The sequence below is a fragment of the Epinephelus lanceolatus genome, chromosome 11 (genome assembly GCF_041903045.1).
Source record: "Epinephelus lanceolatus isolate andai-2023 chromosome 11, ASM4190304v1, whole genome shotgun sequence".
NCBI lineage: Eukaryota > Metazoa > Chordata > Actinopteri > Perciformes > Serranidae > Epinephelus > Epinephelus lanceolatus.
In genome coordinates, this window is record NC_135744.1 from 15,721,317 (window position 1) to 15,744,330 (window position 23,014).

The 23,014-nt window shown below is 40.9% G+C and overlaps 1 protein-coding gene across 1 annotated transcript in view; it reads left to right on the top strand.

Moving 5' to 3' along the window:
* capn5b (calpain 5b) overlaps nt 1-23,014 on the top strand; it is a 66,814-nt gene continuing 43,800 nt past the window's right edge. The window contains exons 1-2 of the mRNA XM_033644779.2: nt 1-205; nt 14,815-14,988. Of these exons, the coding sequence (XP_033500670.1) occupies nt 14,824-14,988 (165 nt within the window). The 5' untranslated portion in view covers nt 1-205; nt 14,815-14,823. The remainder of the gene's footprint in view (nt 206-14,814; nt 14,989-23,014) is intronic.

Consider the following 23,014-nt stretch of genomic DNA (forward strand, 5'->3'; position numbering starts at 1 on the left):
CCGGTTTCCGAGCCGTCTCCTCCGCGGCAGCTCGACGCTGTTCGGGTGAGGAGAGGAGAGAGCGGAGCTCCGCCAGCGGACCAGGGAGAGAGAGAACGTGGTGAGGAATCCCAGCAGCCCCAGGAGAGCGAGAGTCGGACCGGCTGGACCCCCGGAGGAAGACCCGAGAGAGAACCACGTTGCCACGGGAGAGGCCTCTGTTCAGGTAACCGTGCCATGAAACTGGTTCATACTGCTTCCCGGGGCAGGCAGGTGCTCTGGAGGGCTGCTGGGGATGGAGAGGCGGCGGTCGGCGAGCCGCACGAAGCGGCTTGTGAAATCTCAGGAGATCCGAGATCCTATTACTTACTTACCGTAGCCGTGTGATGTGGCCTTATGGCCTCTCTGACCGGGGTTGCTGAGTCGATGACGTGTGGTGAGGGTGAGAGTAGGGGTGATAGGACATATTTGTCAAACCACCGTGTTGTACCGGTGTGAAACGGGCTATACGTTCTTACTTTGCGCAAAATAGCGGCATATATCGGATATCAGAGCTGCTGTCCCCGCTGAGCTCCTTCTCTCTGTGTGCTGCTGCTGAGCTTTGTTTTCATATCCAGAAGGAATACATGGGCGTTATTAGGGTATGGCAAAGGTGGGGCTTTCACGGTGCTGTCTTAAATTTTGTTTTTATAATTATAATGCACAGCAAAGATAAAGCTACAGTTACCATAAATCTATACGGATCTGATAATAACAGTGTTCAGAGGCAGTGCTATCCCCAAGCTCATAGTTTAGTAACATATTATTCAGACTCAGTACCAGTTAGCATTAATGGTGGAAGGCTTTGTAAGTTTTGCTGTCAGCTGCAATTAAACTTGTTTATGTGTCACGTTCTGCACGCCTTTACCAGCTCTCTCTGATGCTGTGGAGCCTGTTTTCCTCTGCATGAGGTGCAATAAATTAATAATTTCCAGAAGTGTATTGTTCTGCAGAGCACTAAGAGAGGACTGAACGCACATTAATAGTCTATGCCCATGTGTAAGCTCCAGTTTAGGCTACTTGCCAGGGGTAATGGTCCAAAAAGTGGAATCTTGAGACTCCCTGCAGGTCTTATAGAGGTTTAAAGGGGGGGCTAAAATCATTATTAATTGTCGGGGGACTTTCAACAGTGGCTGATTTAATAGCAGACTCATTTCTTAAATCTCTGATTGATATACAGTCCAATTTAATACTAATATAACAGCAGCAATTGTTCAGTATAGATCTCTAAAATTAATTTTGCATGGCTCGGCACTATTAGTAAGATACCTAAAGATTTTAACAAATGTCAAAACCTGTTAATGTTATCCTAAAATGTGTCTGGCAGTATTATTCATGAGAAAGAAAAACAATATCCCACGTGACTGAACCACAAGAAAAATCAATGCTTCATCAGGATGTGGCTCTAATAATGAGTGCATAGAAGCCTCGTGTTTTATGGTGTTACCAGAGCAAATAAAGTAGGATATAACTCGGCTTTTTTTATAAGAGCTTCTCTCCCTCACATCAACACATCTGAGGGAGTTCACAGCAGGTAACTGGGCACTATGCCATCCAAATGTACGGGCGGTCATGTGACAACAGGAATTAAAGTGCAGAAATTGAGCTGAGTGCACTTGTAAGCAGAGGAAAGTGACTTTTGGTGCAAGTGTCGTATGTCATGGCCAAGCCTACAGTAGCTGGCAGCAGGAGAAGATACTGCAGAGAGGAGATCACGATGCTGGGAGGATGGGAAGCTGGGATAGCCCTCCTCCCTGATGCAGGAGGGAGGGAGGGAGGGAGGGGTGAGAACGGGGGGTGGATGAGGGATGGTCTGGCGCACCCCTCCCTCCCTTCTCTCTCTGTCTTTCTTCTCTCCCACTTTGTCTCTCTGCCTCTCTCTCCTTGGTATACTGGTGCATTACTGCTCACTGTTCACTTCTCGGAGTGTAATCAGTCTGTCAGCAGCAGCAGACTCAATCAGTCACTCCCCCAGCACCACCAGCACCAACACCCGAACACACTCCTCCCTGATCTCTGACCAGAACACTGCCAGAACCTGCTGCTGCCTGCTGTGCACAGTAATGAGGTGATGCACAGTTCTGTGAGCAGTTATCATCATGATATCTAATCGGGAACACATTCAGATCACTGTAACAATCTTTTTACGGACTCAAAGAGTAGCTGTGATTTCTTTTGTCCCTTATCTCTGACGGCATCATTATCAGCATCCAATCTTCACATACTTTGTCTCTAATATTTGTATCATTCTTTGGGCCGCTGTATGATTTGTTTATCCCTTTTCATTTCTAAGAGTGAGTTGATTCGTGCTCGCAGTATTGAAATGGTCACCCCACACAAAAACTCAGTAGCCTTGAGTCAGTAGCAACAACACGGCCACATCATACCCAGAATAAAACAGTTAAAGTAACAGGCTCTCCTCCCTGTGATCCCAGGCAGCGTGTGGGCCGACACAGCATTATCCTGGTGATACTGTCTCCCTGGATATAAGTAAATTTGACTCTTTTTAGACCAGTTGATTGGTCAGAAGGAAAGCTGTCTGCTCAGGGCTGAACACTCTGGTCCCATTCTGTGTTGTGACAGGGGAGCTGTCCATGGTGCTGATCAGTTTGCACCGTGTGGTTTTTAGATTAATGCTGTCCATGGTTCTGAAAAGCCCATCGCTGCACTGCCTTTTCACACATCCACTTTCTTCCTACACATGATTAGCTGCATCTGGCATGTCTAGCCAATCAGAAGTAGGGGCAGGTTTTACAATTTAGACCGGTCTGGAGTGTTAGGCCAGTCTTAACTTTGCTCTTAGATAAGTCTAATGCAAGTTAGGGCTGCAGCCGCTGGTAAATGTCAGGCCGTTGGTGAGCATCTGTCGCCTTAGTTTGCACGGTGTGTCCCACATCGTCGGTGCTAGTTGACCCTTGTCGGCTTTTTTTGGCAGATTCAGCATGTTGAGTCAGCATCAGAGACAGCGCAGCCTGTCAGTGAATGAAATCACTTTGATTGGCAGTTCAGCTCAGCACATGAGAAGCGAAATGAAAATGACTGAAGTCACGAGGGCATGAGATCAAAACAAAGTTGTTAAATAAGATAAGATTATGTTTTTTAATCATGGAGCTTGTTTGTATTAATGTTTGCTAGTGCCAGTAAATATCCTTTTTCTTTTCAACATTGTGTTGTTGTTGTGCTAACTGGTTAATTAGCTTCTTGAATCTGTTCTGTTGGTCTTTCACTTTCCCTTTTTGAACTACAAATACAGACAACTGCTGCCTGATGGTGTGGAGAGTTATTTCCTCTCACATAGGCACAGAATGTTCGTGCTAGGTGGCCATTGGCTGCAGTCTTTGTGGTGTGTTTAGTTGAAACTTTTTGGCCAAGACACAGGCGTTGTGAGGTGACCCAACAGTTGGCCTTCGTCGCCACTAGCACTTTGATGTTAGTTTGCTGTGTGTTGGCCTTAAGACAGTGTCAGAAATAAAGTAAGAATTACTGTAAGCATAAGGCGTTAAAATACTAATCTCTAGTATTAAAGCAAATTCACATCTTCACACTGCGTGGAGTGCAAGTTTGAAGAAATTTGAACGGCGTATTCACAGCCTCAACCAACAGCAAAGAAGTATGTGTAGAGGAGACAGTGATTTTTGTTGTGTCTAAACAGTTAATATTGTATGATATTTGCGGTGAAAAATACAAACAGCCCGTATGAGTGATGCTCCCCGGCTAGCAGTGAGTCAGGACATGCGCATGGAACATAACAAAATGGAAAATGCACCAATATAACCTCATATTTTGTCGTATTTATCCGCAAGCTAGCTAGCATTCTTTTTTTTTTGTGTGCTTCATATCCAGTACTGGCCAAATTCTGCACAGATATCACCCTGGCAGGGTTGGAAATTAACTTTTCTTAATTAACTTTTTATCCATCTGCCACTGTGGCTGGTAGATTTCCAAAGTCTACCAGCAACTCAGTAGATTGGCATGTTTTTGGCTGGTGTAGTAGCCACTTGGATATTTTAACAGCATTTGGCTGGTGCTTATTTCCAACCCTGACCGTGCCCTAACTCTGGACTGAAGAGCCATGTTTCCATGGTATCAGTCAGTGACACCTGCTGACAACTGGCACCAAACGACAAAAAAAAAAAAAATTGTGGTTTGTTGACAATAGTGTGAAGCGACTAATGAGAAGGGAAGGAGTTTTTCAAGATCGCAGTAACCTGTTGGAAGTATGCAGTACTGAGGTGATCGTTGGTCCAAAGAAAGCTATCTGATCCCAGTGAAATGTCTGTGTAACTGGTGAATTGTTCCCACAAATAAAACATTTGAAGCAGTTGTATTTTTCATAATTAACTCAAAGTGTCTATAATTAGGGTTAGGTACCATTTACATTTAAACCAGTACCGGTTCTGGTATCTGGAACTTGGTACCGATACACAATGGTACCTTTTTTCAGTACTTCACTTTCTGTGTAATAACAAAAATGTGTTTCTTTAACAAGCTGCAGGGGTGATGTAGTAAACTAAAATGCATCTCTGCTCCTCTGCTCTTTTCTGATCACATGTAGAGATAATCATCTGTCTTTGTCTGTTGGTCTGTTTGTGTGTGTGTGTGTGTGTATATGTGTGTGTGTGTGTACCAGACACTGAAACTAACGCGGTAGATCGGTACTGTTGCGATAGCAGATTGGCTCTCTGGAGTTCTGAGTTCCCAGCTTCAGGGCGCCAACACTTCCTGTCTGAAGTTGAACCTGGCAGTTCTGCGGAGCTCCATGGCTGGCTTCCAGGTGTGAGGCGCTTTGTGGCACTTCCGCCTCTCGTCTAAACAGGGCATTCTCACCCAGATGTGCTCTGAGGTACCGCCTCTTGGCACAGATGGATTTAAGGTGAATCAATACTCGGCAATACCAGCATCATTCAGATGGTACTTGTAAATGTACTGATTTGGGTACCCAACCTTAGCTGTAATCAATAGTTTTACATTAACTATCAAAGACAGGGTTACTTTAATATAAAGCCGTCGCTTGTAGTGAGATTATTGCCAGACTCTGCAGCTCCTCTCACAGCTCTACATGGCTTATAGTATCTTTTAGCTCATTGTTTTGGTTGACCTGTAACTTTAGGTTTACTCTCACCGCTCTCTCATATGGCAACATTTCCAGCAACAATAGGCAGCTGTTGCAGACAAAGTCGGCGACTTGCTGGTGAACACAGTGAAGCATTTATCAGCCACAGAGTCAGATATTTCCCTCAGGAGTTAGGTGGCTAGGAACACGACTCCAATTGAATGCTAATGTTCCCCTGTAATGTGTAAATAGGCAACCGGTTGCTAATGCGATTGTCCTATCAACTTTTAAAGGTGATAATATGTCAGTGTGGTGTTTATAGCTTGTTTGTGTACCCACAAGTGCCCAAACAAATCAGTTACTGCAGGTTATGGAACAATATACATTTACAAACACACCTTTCTGTATCACTGCTTTGTGCACCAATAGTGTCACATCACCATAGGTACCAAAGAGGTATGCGTACAATCCATGAATCAATTTGACAGTTATGTCTTTTAAAATTCTGCTGTTATATCATTATCAAAACTCTGTGGTGCTGTGGTGCTTTTGCAGGATACTGTACAGTGCGACAGCAGTAGAATGAGATGAATGTTGACATCTGCTGACCAGCAGTTACTCCTGCTCAGTAAGGCTAGCATAGCAGAATGAAGCCAGGGCAGTTTGCAATCTGGAGCGATGCTCATATTCAGCCATTTGTTTGTGTGTGTGTGTGTGTGTTGTTCAATTGCAGCAAAGATCATAGCCCGGTCTGGGACTGAGAGTGGTTTATTAGGACTGCTTCGGCCTCCAACTTCACAAGATGACAGGCTTCTAATACAGCTCAGTAAACAATCAGTGCAACACTGGAGGACGAGCTTTGCACACAGTCAGAAATGAGGAAGCATTATGAATTATTTGTTATCCTGGATCAACACGTTGGAGCTGAAGCGTAACTGATGATTAATACACACTGCTAGAAACACTGCATTACACACTGTATTATTATGTCCATGGTGCTTCCATCTGTTGGAAGGGGCACTTTGTTTCCCTGTACTCGCTCCTCAGTGTATTGATCATTGATGGAGCGGCTTTTCCCTCCAGCTTTTCACCTCTCTTCTCTGCAGGAGCTGTCACTTCTGAGTCATGACTCAACTGTTTTGAAAGGACTGCATCATCTGTCAGTCACATATTCCTTAACTGTCATTTCATTCTCAGCAGAGGTTTCCCTCCTCTACAACATGTTATTTCTCATTTTTTAGATTGTTTTACACTTTCCTTAAAACACAGTTGGCGATCAAATAACGTGGTATGATAAATGACGAGAGTGCCATCATGCCAGCGTCCACGCTTTCACAGCCATTTTGTCTCTCTTTGGTATTAATTGCCCATTATCTCACAAATGCCATAAACAAACTGGCCACTTTTATCCACTTTATGACTAATAGATTCCCTCCAGTCTCCTGTGGTTTGTTGCAGTCCCATTCTTCCTGAAGCGTGGGCAGTTTTTAATGCATTTCCACCTTTCAGTACTTTCCCATCTGTTTTGCTTCCCCACTTGTAGGAGAAGGCTGAGGTCTTATATCATCACACATCACGTCTTCCCGAACATCTGTCTGCAGTCCGACAGCATTTTTTCCACATTAGAGCATCTGTGCCCACTTACAGAGTGGGGAAAGTTCTGTGCCTTCACTTTTTGCGATGCTAATATCAAACTGATACCAGTGCTGTCACCGACCATCAAATGTTATGTGACAGTTTGTGGCGTATGCAGAAACTACCACAGCTCAGAGATGTTCACATATTTCAGAAACATATGCATTAAAGTGTGTTAACAACGGGCATTTAACACATTGACTAGGGTCAGATAAGACTGTTCATACAAGCCTGATAAGAAAATGACAAATGAAGCAATTGATGGTAAGATAGTCTGAAATATAGCAAGTCTTGTGTACATCACGTAGAGCAGAAACGTCAAGCATGGATGACTTTCATTTAGAGCAGAGACACATGGCATCCCAAGATGCTGCGCAATTTGTCACACTCGTACACAATTTAAAAATAATTGATCTAAATGAATTAGTCATAACAGGAACAACAGTGCATAACAGGAGTGTCAGTCTGAAAAAGACTAATGTCTGTTAGTTGTTCAGTAGATATGGAAAAACATCTCCAGAGGGGACACAATCAGAATACTTTTTAATGAGATAAATTGCCCTAACACTTACCAAACCTACTCATTGATCAATCAATCAATGAGTTGACCTCAAAGCTGTTGCTTGTTCTGTTATGTCATGTAAACAAACCATGTAGGCCTAAATTTCAGCCATGCACTGGACTGGAGACTTAACCACCTAAAAGATGGGTGAGTAACCTACTCACTATCTCCCTACATTTGTAACTTTACTTTTTAAAACAGGAATTGTGTCTTATATTGTGCAGTTGGAAATGACATACAGTATAGCTAACAGCAAGTAGCGTAGCTTGTTATTAGTGGTGGTCCTTTACCTTACCAGAAACTTTCAGCACCCTGGCATCTCCCTTCAGTCAGCTGCTCCTGTATTCTGATTTTTGTTGTGAAATAAGGAGGTTTCGTATAGAAAACACTTCATTTCATCATCATGAATCAGCCATTAGTCCATTGTGGCGCTTTCAAAGCGAGTGTACAGGAATAAAGAAAAACATGGCGGTTCCACGAAAGTTCAGTTCAAAATTGCGCTTGTAGCCAGAGAGGACGCCTCTATTGTTGGCTTCAAATCCAAACTGTTGTTATATTGGTCCAGTTTTAGTTTTACCACCCCCCAAAACACATGAACCTTTAAGTAAACAAAACAAAGCTACTGAAATTTGATCTCCTTCATGTTGCCGGCTTTGGCTCAGCAGCAAATTGCACAAGATCTGTCCGACACTAGTGGCTCCATTTCTCATTTTTTAAACAAACAAACAAAATCAAATCAGACCAGACCAGTAAAACTTGAAATCAACGCCACTCTAGACAGAACATATTAGTACACTTATCTGTCATGCTGAATCAAATCAAATCAACTTTATTTATACGGCACTTTTCATACGACAGTAATACAAAGTGCCTCACAGAGGTTAAAAACAACAAAGAACCAAAACAGAAAACAAAAAAGAAAAGAGAAAACCCAACCCTCCCACCCCACGTAGAGATACATAAGCATACACATACGCACATACGCACATACGCACACGCACACACACACACACTAGCTATCACTAAAGAGACATGGCCAAGCGTCGAGACCCAAGGCAAGGAAAAAGCCACACCGAGGTGCAGTGCCCTTCAGCCACCCAGGTCAGAGCTGTCCACGGGACGGCACCCCCATCGGTAGACCAGGAACAACTCTCAGTGTGGAAGGCCCCCATGAGGCAACACTGGAGCTAAAAACTGAGGGACTAAAACAGTAGGATAGGATAAAAGGTATAAAATGAACCAAATAAACAAAAAGCTATTTAGCTCATAAAATTAAGTTAATAGCTAGGTAAAAATGATCTAAAACAGAGACATAAAATGCATCAAAACTAAAACCTATAACTAAAATAACAAAGATAAAGATTAAATGAGATAAGAACGTAAAAAGAGGAAGGGTAAGAGCATTTAAAAAAAAAAAAAGCAAAAAACAAAGAGAAAGTTGGACTTTTCTAAAGACTAATGATAATGCTGCGTTCATGGCTTCCATGGTGCTGAAAGGTGCGCTCTGTAGCTGTGCAACGGGCTGAAATATTGTCCCCCATCCTGATGAAAATGCCTATGGTGCTAGCATAAGCACATACATGCGTGTACATAAACATGTGGTACACGTGAGGGTCCTGGTTAGGTTTTTTGAAAATATGGTCACCCTAAGGTAGCCATTTTTTTTTTAAGCAAAGATAGCAACTAGCGGGTGGAAAAAAAAAAACATTTAGCTTTTAAATAGCCAGATATATTTCTCAGGAGCCAGTGGAGACCAAAATGAACGTAAAAATGTAGGTCAACATTGGACTTGGATTCATTGGACGAACAGTCGAGACTCATCTGGTCGAGACTCCAGATGAATGCTAATATTGCTACATGTCTGTTGGATGTGCATCTGTTATCATAACATGTCAGATGTAGTGTTTACAGCTTGTTTCGCTGCCCCCATGTTGGCTGTGACTGTACTGGTTAGGACTGGAATATTCAGATGATTGGGGACATTATAAATCACTGGATAATTTGAGCATAATACATAATACATTGCTTTCACTCAGCTTTAATTCAAAGCAGTGCTTGTTATTGTGATTGCCACAGTAGTAAAGGCATCCAGTGCGGCAGCTTCTCAGGATTTGTTCTCTGCAGGTAATGCTCTTGGCCGTCCATGGAGGCCAGATGACAGCATGGTTTTCCCCATTGCAGTCACGAGCCAAGACACCGGGCCATCTGTCAGATTTAGCTTCCAACTGCGACCTCCTCTTTCCCCCAGGAATTTACTTTATCACTTACTCAAAGAGTCAGCTAGCTTGTTAATGCCTCCGTATTGAAGTTAGTGGAAATTTGTCTTTAATTAAGGTCACAGACTGCAGAATCAAGGCTTTAGTTAATGCTAACAACACAGATCAGGTGTTATTCGAGACCTACAGTACACTAGTTTGTCTGGGTGTTTAAAGCTGTTTACTTTAGAGAAGACTAATTTATTCATACACATATCTGATCATAGATTTTAATGAATAATGAATTGGTTAAATGTGTATTGTTAAATAAACATTTAAAGTTGATATTGGCATTTAGCTGTTGTGATTGCAGGGTTGGATTTTATAATGCTGCTCCTTAGCTGGTCTCACAGCCTGTTTGGATTCAACACGAGTCTACTGAATGAATTGGATCTCGCTGAATGTCAGGAAAAGTTACCTCTTAATGCCTTCAGGTTAATGATGTTTGAAAGGTACAGTCGTCAGATTTCAAGTTGCTCCTGTTGTCCTTTTGGTTTGGCGTCCCTCCATTTTCTGCTCACTTCATTCTCCCCAGATATTAGATGTCATTGAGCACCGCTGAGAGGTGAACAGGTCAGGTCAGCCCAATTAAAAAATACTTTATTTGATAGTGCAGCTCGGTGGTAATGTGGCATTAAGAGACTTAAACTGGATTTGGTTTTATTGCTTTGCTGTACTGCAGTGTGCCAGTTGGGTTAGATGATGAATTTAAACTGTTATATTATGGGTAACATTTACCAAGTGTACATACTCTTTCTTTTTCTTCCCTTTTATACTGTTGCATGCTATGTTACTGCATTTGGGTTTGTGGCTTCTTGCTATTTAATTAGATCAGAGTACAGTCTTTCTTTGTAAAGAGTTAAACTAGTAAGAGTTGAACAGGTAATCTTACCAGGGCTGCAACAATTATTGTCATTGTTGATTACTTTTTTGATTAATTGTTGGTTTATAAAATGGCAGAAAATAATGAAAGTGAGCCAGCCCACATTCCCAAAGCACAAGTTGACATTTTCCCAGTGCCTTCCTAGTGGGGAAGCAAAACAGATGGGAAATATCAGATATAATAAATTGCTATAAAAACACAGCCAATTTCTAACTCTAATTTACCATTTTCCAAAACACAGTGAAATATCATCTCGCAATATCGCCCAACATCTTAGTTTGTTTAACTTCACTCTGCTCCACTCTCCTCGGCAAAACCAGTATGTTGGCATGACTACGCATCAATGTGGACTCAGAATATTAGATTCAGGTGGATACGCTGGCCTCAAGTGATTGGTTATGGAAAACTGAAGATGGGAATTGGATGTAACGAGTCGACAGATATGTCTGATGTCATGCAGCCATTGACATCATTTAGTCATTATTCATTCTCTTTTCTGGAATCAAACAAAAAGTTCAGTAACACAGATTGTATATAAAGGATGGATGTCATTGTAGCTCTCCAAAAGTGAAGCCAAAACGTCTTGTTCGTCCCCTTGTGGCTGGCTACAGCACAGGTCAGATCAAAGTACATGTCAAATAAAATGTTCCTAAAGAAAGTTTCTGTTTTTAGGTAGTTCTTATCATGTCGCTATATGTTCAGGTTTTTGTTTTTCTGATAAGTTTGGTTTTTAGCTAGTGATTTGATGCTATAAAACAGGGGTGTGACATCATGATTGACAGCTGTGTGTCAGTAGGTGTGCTCTCAATCAGTGCTGTTGTTCCCGATTGGGTTGGATGGGTAATGGGCGGAAACTCGGTATTGCGGCTTCACTTCCTAATCACCACTGTGCAGACTCTTGCTCCAAGAGTGTGAGATAGCAGCGCCTGTTTTTTTGTTTTGGCTTCATTTTTGTACAGTGGAAGGAAGCAGTGACGTGCCGTCCATCTTTATACATTAGTCAGTAATATCCTGTTGAGACAATAAAGATATATTTGAGATAACAATGAACACTGGAGAGACCCTGCGATAAGCTGAAACTTTTTCTGACACCTGCGATTACAGGAGCGAGTAGACGCTGCTTTATTTTAAGAGGTCACATTTCACAGCATATTTCCATCATCACACCATATATAAGAAACTTAATGTTACGCTCGCCAAAAATCATGAAGTATGTATTTAATCAACCAATAACAAGTACAGCCATGCTTTAACACATTGTTGGTGAGGCATTCAATGACCTGAGAGGCTTTGAATGCTTGTAATAAATCTCCAGTCCATCGTCAATAGTTCTGGCTGGCTAGAAGTATTGATCATGAAATGAAATGATACAGGTAGATGAGGAAGTATGCAAAATTGATGACCATGAAAAGTTCAGCCATGAATGATTTTTCTCATCTGAAAAACATATCGACTGTTCAGGACTTGCTAATTATGGTGCTCACAGTGTGAAAGCACAGTCACCACACTCTGTGGATGCAACAAATGAGCCTTTTATTTATTATCAATAGATTTTTCTAAATGATTAATTAGCCACATAGTCTGTGAATGTTAAGAAATGATCAGAGCTCAAAAAAATGTCCTTCGTTTAAAGCCAGAAAATCCAAAGTAATCATTTTGATCGATAATACTTTAGGGATAAAAATATATCCATATGCTACTGACACCTGTTGATCTTCATAACCTAATTTCGTGAAAGTGACCAATCTGACTGTAGCTCTCATTCCTGTTTGTGCTCATGAAAAAAAGAAAATCGAATTTTTATTTTCAACTTGTGTAAAGTTTCTGCCTATTACTACACAAACAGCCTTTTTTTGACAAAGTGACACGAAATGTAAAAAATATAAATATCTTTTAATCCCTTAAAAGAGTGCTCCAGTGATTCAGCATTGCATTCTTATACATTGTCAGATTCACAGTGGACATTTTAGAAAATATACTGAGATATCATGTTTTTTTCCACTAATTTTTCTTTCTTGTCAAAACCTGTCACCTACGTTACCCACAATACAACTCGATTGCCGACAGCTCAGTCAGAGATTCAGGTGTGTTAATGCAAGTAATGGCTAATGTAGCCCTGAGCTGCACCTCAATAAAAGATGAAATGCACACAACAGAGCTCGCCAATCCTTGTGGTCTTCAGCTCCAACTGATGCTGAATTAAGTGACATCACCTGATTTATCAGAATTCACACAGCTCTCTCTGGAGACACAAAAGACTTTCCTTAAAAATTATGCCAACACACAAATGCAAAAAACTGCAGTTCTTTAAACAGCCACTTGTAGGCTGGCTCTGAAAGCCCGCCGTAGACACCAATGCCAAAACGCCCAACTCCACAGTAGAAATAAACACGTTTACAGCCTGAACAGTAAACGGCCCTGGCCTCCATAGTGCCCAGAATCATACATTCGAAAACAGTATGCTTACCTTGGGGAAGTTATAGATTTCCTCATGCACCAGCTGGAAGAACCTAGAAGACTAAAAGGCAACAAGTGGATGAACAACAAATGCTTGAAAATGGGATTCGTGCAAACAAGGACAATATTAGTTTGATTTTTGCAGCTGTGGACCGTCAATCCTCAGCCATGGATCGTTCAAGGCAACTGAACTGTAGGCAGTAGTTTGTTTGTTTTTTTAAGGCATTTTTTTGGGGGCATTTTTAAGCCTTTATTTGATAGGACAGACAAATGTGAAAGGGGGAGAGAGAGAGAGAGAGAGAGAGAGGGAGTGACATGCAGCAAAGGGCAACAGGCTGGAGTCGAACCTGGGCCGCTGCGGCAACAGCCTTGTACATGGGGCGCCTGCTCTACCACTAAGCCACCAACGCCCCACCATAGGCAGTATTTTGCGCTAGGACCTGAATTTATCACTTGGCATGTAGACTCTTATGACAGTGGAAAACCATACAGAATCTGCACCAGTGGTTGCAAAGATTGCTTTTCCCGAAAAATCATAGTTGAATACTTCACACACGAGCAGCGGCCTACATGTCATAGATGTAAGACACTGAGTGAATTTCCAATCAACTATTTTTGTCACTCATATGTTGGCATTTTTAGGATTTGGTACATCTCTAATGATGTGACCAGAACTCTGTTTAATGTGTACCAGCAAGAATAATTTCCTTGATTTATTGCATAATAAACAGCTTCACTCCAAAAATGACAACCATCTCTGTGGTGACAGCAAGGTTATGGACCCAAAATGCAGACAGACCGAGGGAAAAGGGTTTAACAGTTTTATTGAGCCAGAATGATGCAGAGAACAAAGGAGATCCGGAGTCCAGGTGCAGAGTGGGATAACCAGGTGAGAGTGCTGGGCTGTGGGCTGCTGTGAGGCACGGAGGGAGACACTGGAAAAAAGGTAGGAGAACGAGGGTTAAACACTCGACGAGCAAAAAACACAATCAAACTTGCAAGATTACTCAAATCACTGGAGGAATAGAGGAGCCGAGATACCACTGCGTACAGTCGCAAATACTCTGGCACTGAGGCTAGAGTCGGTGGCAGTCTTAAAGCCCGTTGATTGCAGATGACTCTCAGGTGTGCACACTCAGCCTCAGTGCAGGGCGGGGGAGGGGAGAAGCCTCTGGAGACAGGTAAACACAGCAGCACACAACCCACACAGGAAGTAGACTCCGGAAATGTTCATAAAATAAAAGCCAAAAATCCATGCTCACCACAATCCCACCACATCTGGAACTTGAATTTTGTAGACAGCTGTTCTGTAGATAGCTTCTGTTGGCAAGTTAGGGACTAGCTGGTGAACAAAGTGGAACATACATCTGCTAAACAGTCAGGTATTTCCTTCAAGAGTTGGTGGAGACAAAACCAGTGTTTATTTGTGTGTATTGAATGTTTCAGTATTGATCATGCCTTCAATAGCTCCATCTTATTTTGCCTCCACACTGACTCACCAGTCCCTCTGTATGCCCTGCCAGTATTCAGCTGATCAATGTGTACATGGCTCCTTTAATGCATAGCAGTGATAATTAGGCTCTGGGGAATATCAGTGAATTGACAGATTAATCATTTTGACCCACTGAATCCAGGCTGTGCTCGAGGCAGCCGCGCACATCGACTTCCTGTTTCCACTGAGGACTTTCACTGTTCAGGTATTAAAGTCTGCTGGATTCTGCTGTCAGTCAGCTGCATGTGAGTGAATGAAAAAACAAGACGCGTAGTGGGGAGGGGAATTTGGTTTGAGAAATACCAGGGGAGGTTACTTGTTGGAGATGAAATACAGTGTTCATAAAAATGTGTGAGTGAAAGCTTGATGATATAATGCATATCCTGTGTGTGTAATATGTGATGTACAACTTTTGGTCTGACCGGCGTCCCTCCTTGTCATCCCTCTCGTTTCCTTCAGGGCTGCAGCATGTTCACTTCAGTGAAGGCCTTCGAGGGGCAGCAGTACTCCACCCTGAAGAGGCAGTGCTTGCAGAGTGGCCTGCTCTTCGAGGACCCCCGCTTCCCCGCTACCGACGACTCGCTCTTTTATCAGGGCAACAGGATCGGACGTGTGATCTGGAAGAGGCCTCGGGTAAGTTGGTTTGTTCAGTAAAAGAGTTTTAATTAATAAAATCAGATAAATATTTTTTAGGTTTTGGGCTGTTGATAGATCTTTATGACCATTATCTGGCCCCAACAGTTCCAAAATACATACAGTCGTACAGTATGGATGATAGTTCATGGCACAATTATATGGTAGTAAATAGGGATGTTACACGGTACACAGAAGTCATGGTTCAGTTCATACCCCAGTTTAGGAGTCATGGTTCAGTGCAAGGACAGCATAGTGGAAGAAAACAAATGCATAAGGATCTTTTTTTTACAGAGGTTACGCTATAAGCCGCTGAATTTTTACACAGAACCAAACAATGGCGGCATCACCCTGCTCCTGTGTGTGACTTTAGACAGCGTGCCGGCATCACGGAATCAAAAGAGACAGGCAGGGGGTGACATGTAGCACATTAGTGCCGGCCTCTAGTGTGACATACAACAAAGGTGTCAACATCGCTTTATAAACAATAACAATGGCATAACATTGCAATCACAATCATTCACCACCCCTCTTATATGGCAGCTGATCTCCTTCTCTGCTCGGAGGGCAAGGAGTTCCCGGATCTAATTGTTTTTCCAATTTGTGGACATTTTTATCCCAGTTTTCTTCTTTGAGTTAGCTGCTAACTGCTACAACCTACTTTTTAAATCTCCTGCAGTGGGTTGCATGCATGACAGATCGTCAACACGTCACACCTGTGCCGCCCATGAACCCGTCCTGCCAGCCGCCCCATTTATATAGACATCGTTTTTTGGCGCTGTTACTACCTCTACGCCCGGCTCAGAGGTGGGACAACTCTGTCCCACCGTTCCACAATCGTACCTTATATACAGAACTGTGAGGTGGAATAACAGCACAATATTCCCGTAGTATATTCCCGCAGTATAAAAGGGGCTAAAGACAAACACAGTCCTCTTGCTGGTAACTGAAGTAACGTTTTGTTATAGCTGGCATCTTTGGAAGCTATTCTCATTATAAAAGTAAGGAACATTTCAAACACGTCTGTGTTAAACTAGACGAACACCGAACCAACAGTTTTCCAAAAGACAATAGGTCACAACAGGCTATAAAACTGAAAAGCATCTCTTATGCTATCAAACTGAAAATACATATTACAGTTTGTTTTTTCCTTGTCCTGGTGATCAGCACCTCTGGGTGATGCCACTGAATGTGTGTTAGCATGTTGTAAACCCATTGGTTTACATGTACATATTTACAACAGTGGAGCAACACCAACACACCATCCTCATCTTAGACGCAACTCTCTCTGCCGACCGGTAACCTGCAGATGGGTCTACCAGCTCTGGTGTTTCATTTGTGCAGTTTTCTAGTATTGGAGATCTTTTTGAAGGTCTCGTCCCTGAGTGACATTATTGCTTAGTCTTGTGTCGCTCTCAGACAAAGAAGACTCAGGATTTTATTTCAAAATCTTTCAGATAAATTTCAGGAGTGCCTGTTTTGCATGCTCCACATGTTCCACATGTTATCATAAGTGTGTCGTGTAGTGTGGGACTAGCTCTGCTCTGGTCTTAGTCTTGAGTCAGTTTTGCCTTGCGTTGGTTTGGTTTGGTTTTCTCTTGGTCTCAACTTTTCAAAGTGTAGGTCTTGTCTCAGTCTCGATACACTCTGGTCTTGGTCATCACTTGGTTTGGATTATTCCAGAAAATAAGCTCTGTGGCAAACAAACATATATGATACTTACACGTATTGTTCAGGATGATAATCTTCACAAATTAACACCACTTTTATGATTTTAGAAGCTTAAATGCAACTACCAGAAGTAAAAAGCTAACGTTAGGCTATAAACAAACTACACTACGGTGGCATGACTTAATGTCGCCACCACAATGAGGCTGTAAAGCAGTGTTCGGCATGATGATGTTCTCTAGTCTTGTTTAGCCACTTGTGAGCAACTGCCTTTTTTAAGACACATAAAAGTTTCATAATTCACAAGTGGGGTATTTACTGACGTATTTTATGTTGTAGAACAAAACATGAAAGTCTCTTGTTGTAAACACAGACCTTATTTCAGGCATCTAACCAAAAATCCATTAAAAAAAAACCATTTACTTTGAGACGAGGGAACTGGGAGTGCTAAAATGCTAACTCATTTCCAGGTTTTAGGACTCATTCCTGGGATACTCTATTTATAAACTATACTGCATCTGTGCCAGCACAGCTGATGTGTTTTCTAAGCATCCAGGACTAAATGAAAATTGGTGCTAATTTATTTTTATATTTCAGATACAATATATTTTTGATTAATGGGGTATAGTCAGTAAAAGCTGGAATGGAAAATGTGTTTATTAGCTGCATCATCAGTGCCTGCCTAGGATGTGATTATTAAGTAAAGGTTTCATAAATTACTGCAACACTCAGCAAAATGTCTATAAAATGGTGCAAGAGCTGCATAAAAATCATATAAGGATCGACAGTGAACAAAAAAATTACTTCACTCAATGTGTCTCAGGCGGATTAGACTGCTGTCCGAACAGCTCAGTGCAAATGCATCCAAGCAGCATTTAAGATGGATTGAAATCTGATTGCTCAGATCTGTGGAAGGTTTCAAGTAATCCATAAAAGCACTTTATCCATGTGTTGGTCGTGGCATAGTTGTTATCGCTAACTATCCGGTGTTGCAGCTGAACTGCAAAAGTGTAAAAGTTATGCTTCTTCTGCCTGTTTTGGCGGTTACCAAACAGCCTCCGCCACCCTCTTGACTGGAGTTGAGGTCACACCAATGTGCATTTAGCTGGAAAAAATGAAACAGACGAACGTAACATCTTATCTGGATCTTATCCAAATATGAGACACTTAAAATGACAAATTGGATCCCTGACTGCATTAAGAAAATGTAAACACCTGGTCAGTCAGTGAGGTGCTGTTGTCACTTAACCATCTAGCTGAACTCCCAGCAGAAATGTAATAATTTTATGTAACTTGGCATATGTACATGGAGTGTAGTTACTGGACCTTTAAACATTCACATCGGGGAGCTCTCGGAGCCAAAGGTCCCTTCATGAAGAGAGTTTGATGACCTATGACTAAATAAATATACTGTAAATAACAGTATGTCAGCAGTCATCAGTCGTTGCTCTTCTTGTGTAAGCCGGTACTGTATGTATGTTTCAGTGGCAGATGATATCAGATGCAGGGCCTCAGGATTTAGTGAGCTGACTCCCCTGCCACTGTTATCCCCCCTCACACAGCAGGCTGTGGCTCTGGATGGAGTAACCTCCTTCTGCCTGTGTGCCGCTGCAACAGCAGCCAGCGTGCATTGCCATGGAAACTGGGTCACACAGATTATATGTTTTGGTCTGTGCTGATGTCAGTCATGCAGACTGAAAACTGGAAGAAGTCAAGAGGAGAAAAAGCAGGGGGAGCATCCTTTTCATTTTCTGTCAGGACATGATTTGTATCTCCACTGATGGCAGTTTATGTCACGAGGTTAGGAACCCTGAACAGGCACATTTTCTAAAAAGATTTGTATTGATGCTCTTACATGGTAGGGATGCTGTTGATGGCTTGGACTTGAATTCTTAAACTACTTATGTTTGGTGAATTACAAACAACTAAATGAAACTTGCTTTAGTAATTTTGTAAAGGCCATTGTGGAAAGTACATTCTTATATAGAGTAATGTATCTTGTGAGGAGATGAACAGTTAATAAGTTAAAATGGTTCTGAAAATAAGTTTGTGTTCTCTCTGGTATCCAGAAATACACAGATATCGGCATCTATGTTTTTAGGTTTGACCAATACAAAATATAAAAAAATCAGAATTTGAAACGGACAGGATGACTTATTTCAAATGAAATTGACGTGATTAGTGAAATTGCTCAAATTCAACTTTGATTTCAAATTTGACTCACAAATTTCTGCTGTTGGCCGTCTGAACAGTGCTGACCTCCGAAAGAATGCAGGGCTGTGGAGTCTGACATAGAGGAGGCTATCGTAGCTTATGATCTGTGTTGTACCATCAACATTCATTTGACCTCTTTTGTGGAAGTATAGACTGCTCTGCAAAAGATAAGTAGTTTGCAGGTAGCTATAAGATGCTAGTCTTTTAAATAGATTTGTGAACTTATTGTCCTCTTAGCGAACAAGCTAATAACATAATGAGACTTGCAATGATGATGAACTTTTATTGTATATTATGGAATTGTTTGATTTTATGTTTTATGGATACATTGCTTTTTTTAGCTGTCTTGTAAGGTGTCCTTGAGTGCTTAGAAAGGTGCCTATAAATAAAATGCATTATTATATTATTATACTGTTGTTATTATTATTAATAATGCAGTTAGCAATCTGGTTAGCGTGAAGAGCTTGTTTCCCCTGTTCACTTAATGTTTCTATTGATTGAAGAGATGAACAGTCCTGAGAACACACTGCCAGAGAGGAGTACAAAACACAGTAGAGAGGAAATAGACAGAAGCTTGGGAGCTGTGATGAGTGACTATTGCTGGTATGTCCTGGCTGGCTAGCATATTAGCAGTTAGCTTGCCACAAACAATAGTTCACCAGCTAGCCCTGCAAGTAGTCACCTAACATCTGGAACCAAATAATATTGTGAGGATGCACAGATGAATTTAACGTTAAGAAAAGCTGAATGGCACTAAGCAAAAGACTCAAACAACAACAACAACAACAACAACAACAAAAATGATAGTTACATTTTACCAGAGGTGGAAGAAATACTCAGATCTTGTAGTGAAAGGGATACTTTGCCGATTTTCAACCAGGTCTGCCTCATCCTGGGGTGGGGAGAGTGTGTAGATGAACGGTGTTAAGGCTTCCCCCATGCTGCCAGCCAAAATCCGCCAAATGACACCAAATGCATCATCAGTGTCATGAAATGATGCGATTCGTGTCATCTGTTGCTCAAGTCTCTTGTTGAAGACATGTTTGGGGAGTTCCTGCTGACACATGGGGAAACCAAAGATTGTTTCTGCACACCGCGGTGACACAGACCTGGTTGGAAATTGGCAAAATGTCCCTTTAAGTAAAACATCTTAACTAAAAGTACAAAAGTATTGGCATCAAAATATACTTTAAGAACCAAAAGTGAAAGTACTCATTTTGCAGAATGGCACATTCCAAAATAATGTATTGTATATAATCGCATTATAATTTTAAATGTATTGAACTAATCAAACTTTATCTTTATCCATTATATTATATCATCATTTATTTGTTGAAAATATTTTGTCTTCTAAAACCCAAAACTGCAAAGTCAGTAGTTACTAAAGTTATCAAATACGTGTAGTGGATTAAAAGTAAACAGTTGCGGAAAATGACTCATGTAAAGTACAGTCTTTGAGCACATGTACTTAGTTACTTTCTGCCACCAACACTATCCCTTCACTCTACTAATCCAGATTGACTGGACACCTTAAACACATGCAGAGTTTCTGCCTCTTCCTCCTAATGGTTACTGAAAGCTCATTCCCAATGCAGTGTTTCATTCAGGGGAGAGTGCATGATAATGAAGTTAAACATCAAACTACTTTGGGGCAGAGTGGGTTAGAGAGAATGAAATGTTCAGAACAATCAAAATTTAATGAAGTTCCTGACAAAAGCTCATTTAAAATATGGCACTCACTCACCTTACACACACATACACACACACACACACACACACACACACACACACACACACACACAAAGTCTACAGTGCATTTCTGCACAGTCAAGGTTAGACATTAAAGACCCTCTTACTCCGTACACAGGACAATATGGTCACACAACACACACATAACACTATCTGTACGAGAGTAGATTTGTTTGACAATATTCCATAATTTCCATTGAAACAACTCTAATTCCATATGTAAGGCGATGTTTCAATTACCCAGATCTTTATTTCTTGAAAATTGTCAAATATTGGTCTTTATGTCTAATTTCCTGTTTTTATAAGCATATTTTTTTTTATCATATTTTAGTATGATGCTGTTTTCTGTTACTGATTACACCAAGACAACAACAGGTTTCATATAAACAGATGTTCACTCGACACACTAGAAAACCGCTAAACAGAACTACTATACATTTAAAACTCCTCAGGGGACCTTTAAGCTGCCCTAAATGAGACAATCCCTGCTTAAATGTTTCACATTAAAAGCCCTCCAGCAGCTCAAATGACTTTTAATGTGAAACATTTGCAGTGTTGAGTTGCATTTATAGTAACTTAACGGCAGTAGAAAAAGCAATAAATATGAAATAAATATTGAATGACAACACTTTGTGTTAGAGAACAGAAACACAGATTGATGTGTTTGAAATGACTGTTGTTTTACTGATGGAAGTAAATGGGATACTTACTTATATCTGAAAAATTTTGTTATGTATTTGGTCACAGCTATCATGTTTTCCATATTTACAAGTAGTGTGGAATCAGGGCATCTAATACACTACAAACTACTAAGAGTAGTAGTACAATAAAGATACTTCATGGGTGATTAAAGGTGCAGTTAGATGTGGCTCCCATACATCACTATTAATGTCAGTGCCAAACTGGGAACAAAAGATTTTATGATTTAGTTGCATAAAGTGACACAATAATCCTATTTGCTATCCACCAATGGATCGTAACATACATTATAATGATTGTATGATCATTTTGAAAACACAGATATGAACCTAATCACCAGAGACATTTCTGATATTGGATGATTCTACCAAACAAGTGTGATTTATTGGCACATCCATAAGTGATGTTTCAAGCTAGATGCTCTATTCAGACTTAGCTAAATGTACAAAAGACACCAATTTTAAATACATATGATAGGGTCACATGGTAGTCACATGATGATGCAGGTGAAGTCCCCACAATATAATACATGTATGTAAAGAAAAACATGTACATTTTTATGTATAGAGCAAAAAGATCTCGGTGCATGTAAGAAAAACATCAGGCCAGCGGCTGTCATACTTTCTATATGGCTAGAACTTCATAGAGGTGCCTCGATATTAAATAGGATGTCCTTAATAATTGTATAGGACTTAACTATATCCACCATTACACACAGAGGAGAGGAACGACACATCAGAAACATCAGGTGCATCAGGTGTCCGAATACACAGTTCATAATGAACATTATACAACAAGTAGTTTCAACCAAACCATCTGATTGGACAACAAGACATTCAGAATGTGCTCAGATCAGCATAACATAAAATATTACTTCGCCATTTCAATGGCAATGTTGTAACTGCCAGAGCAAAAACCAGTAGGCTAAAAAACTGCTACAGAATGGATGGTTTGTTGTTAACTTTGATCTATAGGGCGAACTGAGTTTAATGAACGGTTGGAAGATGAGTCAGCTGCTGCTGCTGCTTTGGTGCGTGCAGGACACACACATGATCTATATGTGTTCATGTATATGGGCTAAAAGCTTTAGAAGAACTTTTCACTGTCCTGAAATTTTATATAGCCTAATATGTTAACATAAGCACACTGGAAGTCAACATTTATTAAACAAATTTATCTGAAACATTTTTCTGTTTTTTATTTCAAAGGGCCTGAAAAGCTGATGAGCAAAAAGCCACTGAAAAAATGGGTTATGAGGATATCTGATAAACAAATGATCTGACAAATGTTCACGAAAGCCGGTTCCTTGCTGCTGTAATTAACTTAAATAAAACATGTGTAGAACTGTAACTTAACCACTACATTGCATAAATTCTCAAACATAGTTATAAAGGCTAAGTGATTCATTGGATTAAATGAGTTAGTCTTATTTTTTATTAAATCAGCTTTCTTTAATTCATATAATTTATAGCTGTGTGCCTCCCTGGAGTGCAGCAAGTCAGAGTGTGACCACAGTGAAGAAGTTGTTTTTGACAGGCTAAATGCCATCAAATATGGAATGGAGCAGTCGTTAGATAAAAACATGATGTGGATTTTGGAATATTGAAACAGTATTGCTTAAATAACATTCACTGCATGGATAAAGAGATCAAGGGTAAACAAGGGCCATACAAACAGTAAGTAGCCCAAATAATTA